Below are 13,564 nucleotides of genomic sequence, written 5' to 3'. Positions count from 1 at the left end.
GCAATGCCACCTCATTCTCCTGATTGACCTAGGGAGCAACTGGAAAACACATTTCATAATTAAAACGATAATCACCGGTTATTGTTTCAGCAGTCACGTGATTTATCGAGGAAAACGATTACACTGTAGGGCTCCGATTCATGATTAAAAGTGATTGTATTTTCTCACTTAGTTTGGAGTTAGTCATCATGGAAAAATGTGACTATTGACCACCAGGTCATTTTTGTATTTACGGTCAGCACATTCCATATTGATTTGAAGAACATAATTGCTTTTGTAATATAGGACATAAAGGAGTTTTGTTGACGGAAAAATGTGTCATTATTTGCCCAAGAAGGTTTCTGACTTGAATGTTTCAGTATTACTACTTATAACCTTGAACATGGTGCCATTTTTTTCTTCATTATTAAAAAAAAAAAAAAAAAAACTCTAATCATAGACTAGATAGCGTTTGAAAAGTTTTTGTACCTAGCCTTATATAACATATGGGGTGTTTGACTTTTAAGGTCCTTTTTTATGCTAAAACATTAAAACAGTCTTTAAACACTCTCTTAACTTTAACGGTGAAAGTTGCTTTGCAAATAAATAAAACTACTTTATGCTTGGTCGCTAACCAATCGGAAACTTGCTCGGTGCAGTTTTGTCAGACTTGAGTTATTAATACAGTTTTAATAGATAATTGAGTCGATTTCGGGGTATTTGACGTTTGAGTCCCGGCTTGATGTTCAAATTTAACAGGATTTAAAATAGTAAGGCTTGATTGTTGTTGGAGTTTTTTCTTAGTAATAGTTTGGTTTAATTTTGTATTTTAAGCACACTAAGAACTACCTAAGACCTCTGTGAGAAGTACATTGTAAATAAAATTGACTTTTTGCAACTTTTTGTAACAGGTAGCAGTTTGTCTGCTAGCCTTTTGCTGGCTAGCTAGCTAAGTTTCTGTATAAATTTAGAAATCAATACTTTTTTTACTCATATTTTTTAAAGACATTTGTTGTGATCAGCTTTTGAGGTCCATCCAATAATGTAGTCTTTCTCAATCTCTTAGCTATTTGGTGGCCAGCTAGCTAGCTAATGTTAATTTAGGGATGGACATCATATATTACTGCCATCACATTCGACATGTCTAAAACTAGTTTGGCCTTTTAAGACAGGCCGGTGAAATGAAACTAGCTATTAACTATGTATAGTGTTCGACTATATTGTAAACACAATGACGTTTTCGCCGACCTCAGTAAATGATTGCGTGCTCAGAAGGGGTTGGTCACCTTCACATAATCAGGAGCGACCTCTGTGTCGTCTGGCTATATTACTTGTCCATATTATTTCTGTTTGTCTTCATTAATGAGAGCGTATAGCAACTCTCGTGGGGATGTATGGGCGAAAAGCAAACAAGCCTGTTCTGTCCACTGCTTCATTGATTTCCCTGTTCATGCCCGGCGGCCTTAAACGGGCACATTTCAAGCGATGCACTCATCACCATGTAATCACCGCGAATGGCTCGCAACTTAATGCGGCCCCGCTGAAGTCGCATCTGAAAATGAAGCTGACGGAGCTCCCCTGAACGCCACGTCACCGCTATATTAGTCAGTTAGTGCTAATTATTGTCACTTTCTGAAGTTTGGACTCGAGGTATTATTCCCCACAGGTCTGACATTTTGTTGTGTAACTTTGCAACTAGCGCCAGTTTCAAATATGCAAACATGATGTCATCCCTCACCGCGTTGTCCTTCCAACTGTTTGCTGGTTCAGTGCGACTGCAGTAAGCGTTGAGATAAACAAGTCATTTAGCAGAGTTAATTGGAACTGCATGCTAGCATGTCCCTCATTGGATTTATCGCACCTACTAGATTTCTATCAATATCATGAGACTCCACCAAGGCGTACAGAAAATATAACGCCGTTTGCATCGAAGCGTATTTTTGCATATCTTATGTTATTGCCACATGCCGAGCTGTCCACATCAAAGTTCACAGATCCGTACGACATTATCTGTCAGGACAACCAGACGAATCTAATTGAAACGGATCGCGTTGTCTGATAGAAGAAGGATTTGGAATACATTCCACAGCCCAGAGCAAGCTACATCCGATTAAGAACACATCTCATCATCACTGCAATATTCTACGCAAAGGACCTATATCCCTCTGAGCAAACTCATCACATTGCAAGATAAAAAAAAAAAAAGGTCATTACGATGCAGTAATTCGAATAGAGATGGAATAAAATATCGCTTTTATAGTTGCTAATGACTAATTATGTTAATATTGGTTACTGAATGCCCTATGAGTAGAGACTGTTATATGCGCACCAGGTTTACTGTATTTTTTTTTTTTTTTTAGGGGGGTGAGCTGTGAAAAATTTGACAATGGTGGGATGGTGTAATCTCCCTGAACTCCTGTTTTGTTGCTTGTTAGCGCTTGTGCGATTTCAAAGGTCTTTGTGCGGTTGTTGCATCTAGCAAAATCAATTCCACCATTACAGGAGTAATCAACAATCAATTCCCCACAATTGACAGAATTCCTGATCAATCCTTAGGCTAATGGATGCTCATCTGTTGAGGGCAGGCCCAGGTCTTTGCGTGGCCTTATTCGCAATGTAGCCCGACTGGGTTTATTTAGCATAAATAAAGGGAGGGGGTCAAAATACTTCATAAACTTTGCAATGTGTTTGTCATGAGAGTTGCTAGCATTCATTTTTTATTTTTTTTTGGCTTACCTTACAAGCTGCTTTAACCGTGACGACATTTTCACACAATTGCACTTTTGTATTGTATGCAGTGTTGATACATTAAAGGTCGATTGAAATCAAGCCACGACTTCGAGTGCCAGTATGCATGCAGCATTTCTTGGAGCCGAGGATCATAAAGCAGGCTATAGAACGCTGCGCTAAACGCACGTGGACTGAAAGCATTGCGGTCAGTTAAATGATCGGAGCGTGCATCACAGTAACTATCCCGGCCGGTATTATTTCCGCTATCCTCTATTGCGGCGGCTTTCCAATTAACCTTTGACTTTGAGTCTATGATCCTGAGATTATCTCGCCTGTGTCCATAGCCAAATATGGAATTAGACAAATGTGTCAAAATGCTCAGTTGGGAACCTTGTCCAGATGTGTAATTCACATTTAGCTGTGCTAGGGAAGATAATGATCTGATTTTGATGAATGGGTGAGCTCGGTCTGTTCCTGCAATTTGTCATCACGATGCAAGTCAGTCGTCCAGTGATATCTGGTGACTGATTTACGTAGAATGGATCGTTTGTCCCCTCAATTCTCCAGCTTTGATATTTTACAAAGCTGCTGTGGTGCTGCTAAAATAATAACTTGTTCTGTCGTCATTCTGTGAGTCATTCAGCAACTGGTTACCAAGCTGGTTTTGGCTTACGTGTTCCTCTCTCATAAGACCAGCTGTCTATGAATCAGCTCACAAATGTCCAGGGCCTGTTAATTTTAGTTAGCACAAGCTGTGATCCTGTTCTGATGACTTCCTAGACCGAGAGACCAGTCACAACTCTCCTGTCAGTCTTGGATGATTAGCATTGAGCTGATTAGCAGTCATAACTAGCCTCTTTCAAACGATCAACTCGTGTGTTATCATTACCTCTGTCAACTACAAAGGTGAGGCGCAGATTGAGGAATTTATTTTTAAATTTCCGCCTGTTACAATCTGTTCGCCTTGGGGCCGAGTAGAAAAGTGACCTACTTGATCCCAGCACCTGATGCTGTGTTAAAAACAAATGCTTGGATCCGGCTTTGTCGTATGAATTTGCTCGGAGTAACTTGTTTACCTCGGTCTCAAATAGATGTTCGTATACTGCACGCTCATCTATTCGCGGCGCCAGTGATCCAATATGTCAGCACAGCGAGACTGCCAAGTATAAAGGATCTTATCAAAATGTTGCACTTTTTTAGAAAGCAACGCAAGTTGAGCTCGTGGCAGAAATTGTTTCCCAGGCGGCTGCCGTCTGTTGATGAAGGCCGACGTTTTTGCAATGTGATGAATGCGGTTTGAAGGCAAAAATGAAATGAAGTTCGTCAGAGAACAAGCTGCTCTTAGATCAGAGGGTCAGCGCACCACATGGTAGATAAACAAATGGGCTCATTTTAAATTTGGACAAAAGCGTAATCGGCAGTCGTACTGCAGACAATAATTGTGTTGCCAGGTCCGGAGTCATCTGAGAGTTCACGAGCTGTTTTGAAAATGGTTTGTGATCATTAAAGCGAAGCTTGTACTAAAACTTTTTAACAACCTTTGCATCATTGGGATGGTTTTTAAATGGTGAACTCTTGTATATGACAAATTTGTTGAGCAGCCTCAGGGTCACACCCACCTTTATTAAGCAGACATAGGCAGACTCGACACCCCAAAAAAATTTAGAACTAAAAAAAGCCCTTTGGATGCTACGTGAAGCGTCTTCAACAAACAATTTGCCATGATTGAACCTTTGAGGACCCCGTAGAGCAGTTTGTGTGGTCAAGTGCGAACCTAGCAATCAAACGATTGGGCACTCGATCGAAAAGTCTGGTCCAACTCCAAAACAAAATAGATTTGAAAAAAATGTGATATAGGGCTCTCCCACCAGTCCAAATAGAAAATGAAAAAAAAAAAACTCGAATCAAATTTACTTCACCGTGTAAGAGAACTTGTGAAAACACACTTTTTTTAATAACTGGCCATGGATTACAGTTGTTGAAGGCACTCTGAAAAGATTGTGAAATACAAGGTTAACACAGCGAGATAGAAAAACATCCACCCACACGTTCTCCATCTACAGGCAAGTTTGAGTCTACAATTACTTAGCGTACAACCCATACGTGTTTTTGCCCATATAAAACTGCAAAGGGAAGGTCACATCTTCTTGCTTTAATGTGAACCACTACTATTTTGCATTTTAGTGGAAAAACAATATATGCTACGCTATTATTCCATCCTCGCTTAGAGCCGTGAGCGAGTTGCAAATGTATGTTTATTGCCAAACGCCTCAACGTGACATCTGCATCCCTCGGTAATGAGTAAGACTTTTAACAAATGATTCGAATCATCACGAAGTGAAGTTGTCAGTAACTCCCCCACCACCTAATCCAGGCCACAACACTTTAGCACAAGGGGTAAAGTAGGGCAAGAGACTAAAAACAGAAATGTTGTCGTCGGTGTCTTCGGCATTCAGAGTGAAGAGTGACAGTTACAACACCAGATGCTGCATCCAAAGTAAAAAAAAAATTGATTCTTTGCTGTTCTCATCGAGACAAGGCACAACAAACAAACATCAATCATTATATGAACCTTAACGTGAGCAGCAATGCTCTTATCTCAGAGTGTAGCGTATCCTCTGTTAAACTGCCGGATGCAACCATTAACAAAATGATTTTCCTGACAGCCAACGATGGGGGGGCGGGACAACGATCTCTTATTTCTCATGGGAGGACGAAAAGGGGGGGTGGGTGTTCAATCTATGCCTTGTAGTTTTTTAATGACATACAATTAGAAACACGAACAATCGGATCATGTGATAGGCAATTAGCGAGGGATAGAGCGAGAGGGATGTGCAAATGGTGTCACGCCCAGGAGGAATTCGCAACCTGACGAGATCCAATTTCCATATTTTCGGCGCTCGAATGTTTGACTCGCAGCTGGCGTTCAACCTGCGACTCTCCCAACCTTCAAACCAGGTTGTGATTGTTGCACGTCAATGTCGTACAATTTACGACTTGTTTGCGTACCCCAAAGCTTAGGTCGCCAAGGTTCTTCAATGAGATAAGCTCATAAAAACGGGATGGGAAATACGGAAATCCTCTCGGAAACGTGCCATGCTATCTAAAGTGAGAGAGAAAAAAAGTGAGATAAAGTGACTATGATTTAAACTGAATCTTACCTCTGAAGACTGTCGGTTTACATCAGCGCGGCGCAGACCACATATCGCCTCGCATTTTCCTCATACAACTGTGGCCTTTTGCACTTGGAGTCTGTTTCATTCCATTTCGTGCACTCAACTACTGTGATTGGATGGTAGGCTCTGAGTGCTGTGCAAATGCCGTGCGCTGATTTCACCCCGCATCGGAACACACCAGTGACTTAAGTCGTCTTCCGCTGCTATTTTGCCATGTTGTAACTTGCATTTGCAGATATTTGGAAAACGAACCCAAAGGAAGTTGAGTTCATTCCGGGTTCAAAAAGATCATAAAAGCAATATTTATTGCACAATTTATTTATTGAAATGGACTCTCGTTCTTAAGGCAGCAGAAAAATAAGATAAATAGTAGTTAGCCTTGTTAGCTTGGCGCTAGTCTAAAAATATTCACACCACGGAACCGCTAGCACCAAAATGTGTCGAACTGAATACTAACATTAAAATTCGCTTCAACATTTTTGACTGACACCATGATTTGAGAGCCCCAAAAAATTTTTGATAACTACTCGCCTACCTTTACGATTAACGAGGCACTGCTTTGATTAGAATAACGACTTTTGCCCAACAGTCACTGATCTCCTTCCATATTCGACCTTAATGAAGACATTTAAAATGCAGACCATACTTCGTCCCGGCAACTCTGATCCCAGTTTTAAATGCACTCCTGAGAGAGGCCATCCTGTCTATTATGCTCGCAGACACAGTCGGTCAAGCCTTGGTCACCTTGGTCTTTTTGACTTGAGCGTGTGTGTGCATATTTCACACCTTCTCCCGCTGCATGTAAGTGAATCGCAATCTTCTCCCGTGGTGGAGCATAACACCTGCAAGCTGCCTCTTAAAATGGAACTCGTGCCTAAATGACGACAATTTGGCCTAGCTACAATTACAAACAATACAGAGGGGAAGGGAAACTTGGAAAGGAGAACTGCAGCTGAGGGATGCGGACCGCCTACTTTAAGGTTACAACTCTAATTACGTGTGAACTCATGAGACGCACCTTGAGGGAACGCGAGCTGCATACGGATGCGGCTGGCGGTGGTCGTTTTGAGTCCACCGTCGCCGCTGACATAGTGAAGTACGTTCTCCATCCTTGGCAAACAATCAAGGAAGTTTTAAATAGTGTAATTAAACCATAAAACCTGGCACGGAACCCCTTTTGATTAGTTATTTTACAGCAGCATTTCAATTACAACTTTTCCAACGTGACCTGAATATTTGGACTTGGAACGACGACTAATTAGTTTTTTTTTGCCACATTTGAATAATTAACACCCTCATGTCACAGACCAGAACAAGGCTGTTGAAATGAAACTTGTCAGACGACTGAGTCATCTTTGAATATCGTCGTAATTTTCTAAAAAAACAGTTCCAGGCGGGCTGAATGACACTTGATTGAAAATGGCGTCGAGAAGACGGGAAATCGTATTAGCGGCGCCTCGGTCGTCGCCCTCCTCGGCACGAGAAGCTGATTTGCGTTGCCCCTCTTTTGGCCACGGAAGATTTGTGTGCTTTTTCACCTCCAAATGCCTTTCTGCACTTCCCCGGCTCCAGTGACATCCATAATGTTAGAGCTGCCTTTGTATGGGAGCGCACACGTCCCTCCCTACCATAACAGAATACTAATGAGTATACAAGCTTAATGAAATGAGGACAGCCCCGCCTGCTCAATCAATATATTTTTCTCCACTGTCAGTGTGGCAGAAGTCATTTAGTCCACACTATGCTCCGTACTCCTTTCCGCAGAGTGTTGATTGTTTTGACCCGTGGCCACTCTTGATTATCACGTTGCGAGAGAGAGTCTTGTTTTCTTGGCTCCTGCAGAAGAGAAACAGCTCACCGTTGTACTCCTCCCGCCTGGGTAGGCGGCAGCCATCCACTCTCTTTTTGCCTTCAATATTCATCCTGGATTGTGGGTGGACTTTCTGCTCGATTCCGTTCGGCAAATCAAAAGCGATTCATTCTTCTCTTGAGTCACTCGGCTATTTTACGTCTTATGACACAGCTACGGTTCAGAAAGGTACTTCGGTTCGAACCACGTACAAAGAAAAGGTGTCCCCCGCATTTTTTGTTCTCGACCAGGTAGGGGATGACTCAAGATCATGTGATCTTGATGGAGAGTGGATGGAAAACTGGAAGAAAACGATATGGACATGCCCCAAAGTCAAGTGTTGAAAGCAGAAGGGTATGCTCTTGAATAATGGCATCAACTTTGTTTTATTCATAAACGCATCTGAGCGATAGACTGGCTGCCTGTCCCCGAGAATATTTCAGGATGGGAGATTCAAACCGTAATATCTTCTTTAACCGAACTCTAAACGGAATTGTTAATATTTCCGCTCATTTGATTGGTTTCAAAAGTCCCCCCCCCTGTTGTATTAAATTGCAGTTGATCTGCACCTTCACATCTAAAGGAATAAAAGTGTTCCTTTTTTTGGGTGTAAAACAGGGTGTCACCTTGAGCTCTCAGATCTGTCGGTCGTTTAATTTTAACTGTGACAGCACAAAAAAGAATGTAGGGGCGAAAAATGCTAAGCCTCTTCATCAGTCTTTCATCTGGGTAATTTGAGGCGTTATCTGCAAATCGCCTCTTGGCCGTTTCTTTGTCTCAAACTTGCTGTTGTCTCAACTCTTCCATTTCCTGTAGTCTCTGATCAGCTTTTGAGTGCTACCTGGAAACTGTCGTAACACTGTCGAGCTGCTTGTTATTCATATTAACTGTTAATACCCCCACTCAAGAGTCCCTGATCAAATCACTTCAAGGCGTCGCAGCACTAAATTATGCTCGACTGTCAACTTAAGTCTAAAGTGGCATTTTGAAAACTCGTGCATCTTTCACGCTGATGCGCCGTGTAAATGTTTCAAATCGGATATTACGAATTTAATGTCAAGTAGCCAACACTGGGAGAAGATTGTCTTTACCGTATAACGTTGATTGCAGTCCCCTCGTCGAGTAGTTGAGACCAAAAGTTTTTCAGTTTGTTTAAATGTGAACCGAAAAAAAAAGACGGTTGTCTTAAAAATACCAGCTAGGCATCCATCTCTCTGACACTGTTTATGGCACTAATCATCTGACAGCAACCACCGGGGAAATGACCTGTTGTACATTTTGTCAGCCCGCAGCGGACTGTTTATTGAAAAACTAGCCGGTAATCTCTCCAACCGGATCAAATATACTGGAGCTGAATTCTGATGGAAGACCGCCTATGAACTGAGCCAAGCGAAAGAAAACTGTCATCCAAAATAGCACCAAGTGATGAACTCGGTCAACTGCCTGATGTATTGTGCAGTCAAACAACACTGCCTGACAATTATGCGGGATGGAAACTCGATGTACTCGGTCATTCGGGACACTTTGGCCCACCGGGGTACAGTTAGCTTCAGTAAACCCTGACGTTGCTTACAAATCACTCGTCATCTGGATGTGTTGTAAACGCCGAGACCGGCCTGAACGATTTTTGACAGCGGAAAGGCAAAAGAAGCGCCTTGCTGCTTTACAGTTGTGTTGACTTAAGTTAGAGTGCCCTCCAGCCACTGGAGGATTACGTAAAACTTGCCACTCAACACAGAAGTTGAGAGGAAAAGCGTTCATAATATTGTGACTTCTCCACTCAGTAAAACTTTGACCCTCTCGCCCTTCGAGAGACTCGACTACGTTGTGTTTTTGCAAAAGGCTGCATGGCAGCTGACATTGATGCAGAGCTTCTGTACCGCAATGGCATTTTTTTGGCAGAGATAAAGCTGTAGCGACATGACAGCCAGAGCTTTTCATGTTCGCCGAATTTTCAGATCCGTTTGAAGAGACCATTACCTTTTCAGTTCCGTTTTTGGTGAGTGAACATTTTCGTTTATCGTTACTGAAAGCTTTGCCGAAGCAAAACATTAAAATAAGATATGAAGAATAAATAATTTGGGGTATCTTTCTGTCCAATTTCCTCTCGAAATACAATTCCAACAATTTTTTTTTTTTAATTACATGTCGTGAGCCTTTGAGGTCTTAGATCTGACTTTTCAATGACCTCCTCTTCAGCGGAACCTTGACAATGTTGTCATGTCCAGACTGCGTCCCGTTGCCACATGGCAGGGCTTTCATTTCTGACACCACGTACATACATTTTTTCGCAACAGACAAGGACCCTGCCACAGTCCGGACCTCGAGAGTCTATAAAATCGCTAAAGCCATCTCAACTGTCTGCATGACCCTTTTTTATTGCATAACTTGAGAGCTTTATACTAATCTGAATGCTAAACCATGCCACAGGGGTCATTGACTTATTTTGATACCTCATAGCGTCCTTTCAAGGGTTTCAGAACAAACACTGTGTACGTGCGTAGTTCACTTTCCAGACCTGCAGCTCTGTCCTGTTGGAGTTTATTAAAAGTCATATTTTGTCCTCTCTGCGTGATGTCGCAGCAGAGCCGCCTACCTGCAAACAGTCAGCATACAAGCATTATAGATGCGCAGCTCTCTGGAAGCCAAACACAACAAAAAGTAATTCCCCTACCTGAGTGCATTCCTTCACTCTTCTCTCATTGTTACTTCTCCCTCATCCATTTTATAAATGATTAAAGACAGCAGCTATGTAAAAACCCAGTAGATAATTGAAACACGCTTTAGCTTTCAGAAGCCATTATTGCTTTGAATTTAAATGGAGTCAAATTGAACTCAGATGGAATGGAAAGTTTGCACGTCACCGTTTTTAACAAGGCAGAGCGTTTTCAAAAGTTTGCAGCATCTCGGGAGGACGCGGTGTTTCGTACCCGAGTCATTAAAGTTTGACTGAGGAATGAGATTAAGGTAAATTACATGGCGCATGTTGTCTTGCCTCTTTCCGTTCTTTGACTACAGAGATGAGAGGTTTGAATAAATTAAAAAAAAATTGGAAAACGGCATGTTATCTTTCCTTTTGGGCTTTTGTTCCGGTGCTGTAGGGAATGCTTTCAATACTTTTCATCTCAGCCATCAGGCTGATATGCAAAAGTTGCATCAATAAGAAACTGAAAAGGAACTCGGTCGAGCACAGATGGAAAGATAACAGTTTGTATATCAACACAAATAGAAATCAGTGTAACGTTGGGAGACAAAGTCATGTTGAAGGTGCTTTGCAAAGTCTCAAGTGTGTGTCTGTGGGCGGGGGTGGATGAAATCAACACAGCAAAAGAACAAACAGTAAGGAAATAAAATAACAAGTAAATTCATACGCAAGCTACCGATAGCGAAATAAACACAGCAAAAGAACAAACAGTAAGGAAACAAAATAAGTAAATTCATACGCAAGCTACCGATAGCTTAATCGCTCATACATTTACCAGTTAACGCTAACCAAACTCAACTTTCTAATTAAATGACACCCACGTCACTCACCAGGTCAAGACCCGCCTTTTAAAATCCTACTCACTCCAAATTACAGCTAGAATGTGAGGCTGGTTAACCCCAAGTGAGCTAAAAACAATAATTCCATTCCACGCACGCTTGCTATTGTGCTTAATATGCTAAATTAAATTTTAGCGTACTATGTGATTAATTGATGGCTTTGCTCTCAGTGTATCATCCCCATTGATGTCTGTGGGCAGGCACTTGGCCTCGCGTATGATAATGAAAGTCTTCAGTGTTACGATTGCCATGTAAATCAGAGCATCCAGCCGAGCGCTCATATCACACGGGGGGGGTCAAAGATCAAGGCGCTACCGAAATGATTAATAGTTGGCCTATCAAAGAAACGTTTGTCTTACTTGACGGACTTGTTTAATCTCCTATGACCTCTTTTAACCTCCAGTCGAGTTTTTACCGTGCACACTGGGCACTATAAAAGAAGTTTGTCAAGGACAGAGGGGGTGGGGGTGGGGGGGAGTACTGGAAATTGTTCCTCCTGCATTTTTGGGCTTCACCGGGTGACATGATGCTTATTAGATTAGATGCTTATTAGAAAATTCCATCTGGGGTATTACGGCTAACTCCTTTCTTAATTGAGGATTACCAGTTATCAGGAAAGTTGTTTAAAAACAAAACTGACCTTGTGGAGTTAAGTTTGGGATTTTGTCGTGGGTCGGGATGCCTTGGTCTGCCCACACACAAAAAAAAAAAACCTCTAATTGCCATTTCCCATCTGTCTAGTATATGGGCCTCAAATTTGGGAGTAATCGGACAAAATCTCCCCTGGAAATGACCAAAATGACCATAAAGTGGCCACTTTAAACCAAAATGTTCGACTTCCTGTGTCTTTGTCGAGCGAGGATTTTTCAGACCTTTTATATGCCTCTATTCCTCACGGACGTGCCTTCTCAATCTCATGTCAAGTGAAACTTAGTAACAGCCAAGCCGAGATGAGATTTGTTTTGTTTTGTAAAGCGCCAAATACTTCTGCATAATTTACCGTACTGCTGTTTTTCTTAAAACCACACGCATATGCAATTCACCGACACATCATTCAGATGAGACCGCTTGTGGGAACAATGTGGCGTGACGTTGGTAAATGTGCTGAAAATGTAATGGGGAAAAAAATACATCATCCCCCCACGCCATTAAAATGTCATCAAACGGACGGCAATGACAGCATTGTCAAACCGGCGCTTTGCACTCTAACCCAGTTTATCTCTCCTCTCACCTTTTTTAGTGCCATGAATCATCGTGGGCAACAGCTGCTACCCACATAGAGGTCACCCCACCTCTCTTTCCATTCGATTCGGTCCAGAGGATGCTGGGAATGTGTCGCGGACGCAGGAAGTTCCTGGCGGCCTCCCTCGCCCTGCTCTTCATCCCAGCGCTCACTTGGCTCTACCTGTCGGTCGGCAGCTTTCAAGGTAAATCCTTCGGGGCCGATGATGATCGCAAACGATAAAATGTTACCCAGGTCAGAGCCAAACGGCAGTAAATAAGTCATCGCAATCGGAGAATCCAAGAAAACTGTGATGTCAAGGCAATAAAGGCGACGATTGCAAAATTCATCTTTATTATCAGGAAAAAATGAACAATAAAATCAAAATTAGATGAAGAGTTTTGAATAAAAGAGTAATAATACAAGAATAAAGATTTCTTAGTTTTTTGGGTCAAAACTGACACTTTTGGAGTCGTAATTTTTAAAGCATTCTCTAAATATTTTTAAATTGAAGTGATTCAATTGTTTCGTCAGATAACAGCATCGCTTGTGTCGTCGTTGTGTTTTTTAACACTTGCGGCTTTACACACCTTCAGGCATTAGTGTATATTTGTATGGAAATTGTTGCTTGAGTCACCAGTATAGTGATTGCTTTTATCGCTCGAGGCTTTTTCCAAGCGTTTGCACCTCTCGCATGATGTCGGCCTATCTGTGTAATGCACCAAACAGAAATGCTGATGCCATCTTTTTTAAATTGTGTTACCTTACAACAAGCATGCTTGGCACCAACTTCAGGAAAATACTTAACGGAATCGTTCTGAAGGAGCTATGGTCTAAAATCATGGGGGGAATAAGTTGATAGTTTCAGTATGATTATATACGATTATTTTCTTTCTTTTTTTTTTCTTTCATTTCGACTCAGATTTTATCCTGTTCTTTGTATTCGGGCATGTTGAGGCAATTTATTCATTCGTGATTCCAAGAAAACCTCCTCACCATCTGGTACTCGACGCTTTAATGACAATGAAATATGCACCAATAGATGGATGATGGCATAATTCTCTT

At 41.8% G+C, this 13,564-nt stretch overlaps 1 protein-coding gene across 3 annotated transcripts in view; it reads left to right on the top strand.

Annotated features, from left to right (window-relative positions):
• large1 (LARGE xylosyl- and glucuronyltransferase 1) overlaps positions 1-13,564 on the top strand; it is a 95,251-nt gene that overhangs the window by 52,759 nt on the left and 28,928 nt on the right. For all 3 annotated transcript variants that reach the window (XR_007489530.1, XM_049760662.1, XM_049760663.2), the window contains one exon: positions 12,518-12,704. Coding sequence is in view for 2 of the 3 variants with exons in the window: in XM_049760662.1 (XP_049616619.1) it covers positions 12,518-12,704 (187 nt within the window). In the remaining variant the exon portion in view is untranslated. The remainder of the gene's footprint in view (positions 1-12,517; positions 12,705-13,564) is intronic.

Source organism: Syngnathus scovelli, chromosome 22 (genome assembly GCF_024217435.2).
Source record: "Syngnathus scovelli strain Florida chromosome 22, RoL_Ssco_1.2, whole genome shotgun sequence".
In the NCBI taxonomy this organism is placed as follows: domain Eukaryota; kingdom Metazoa; phylum Chordata; class Actinopteri; order Syngnathiformes; family Syngnathidae; genus Syngnathus; species Syngnathus scovelli.
This window is presented reverse-complemented; position numbering and strand designations above follow the sequence as displayed.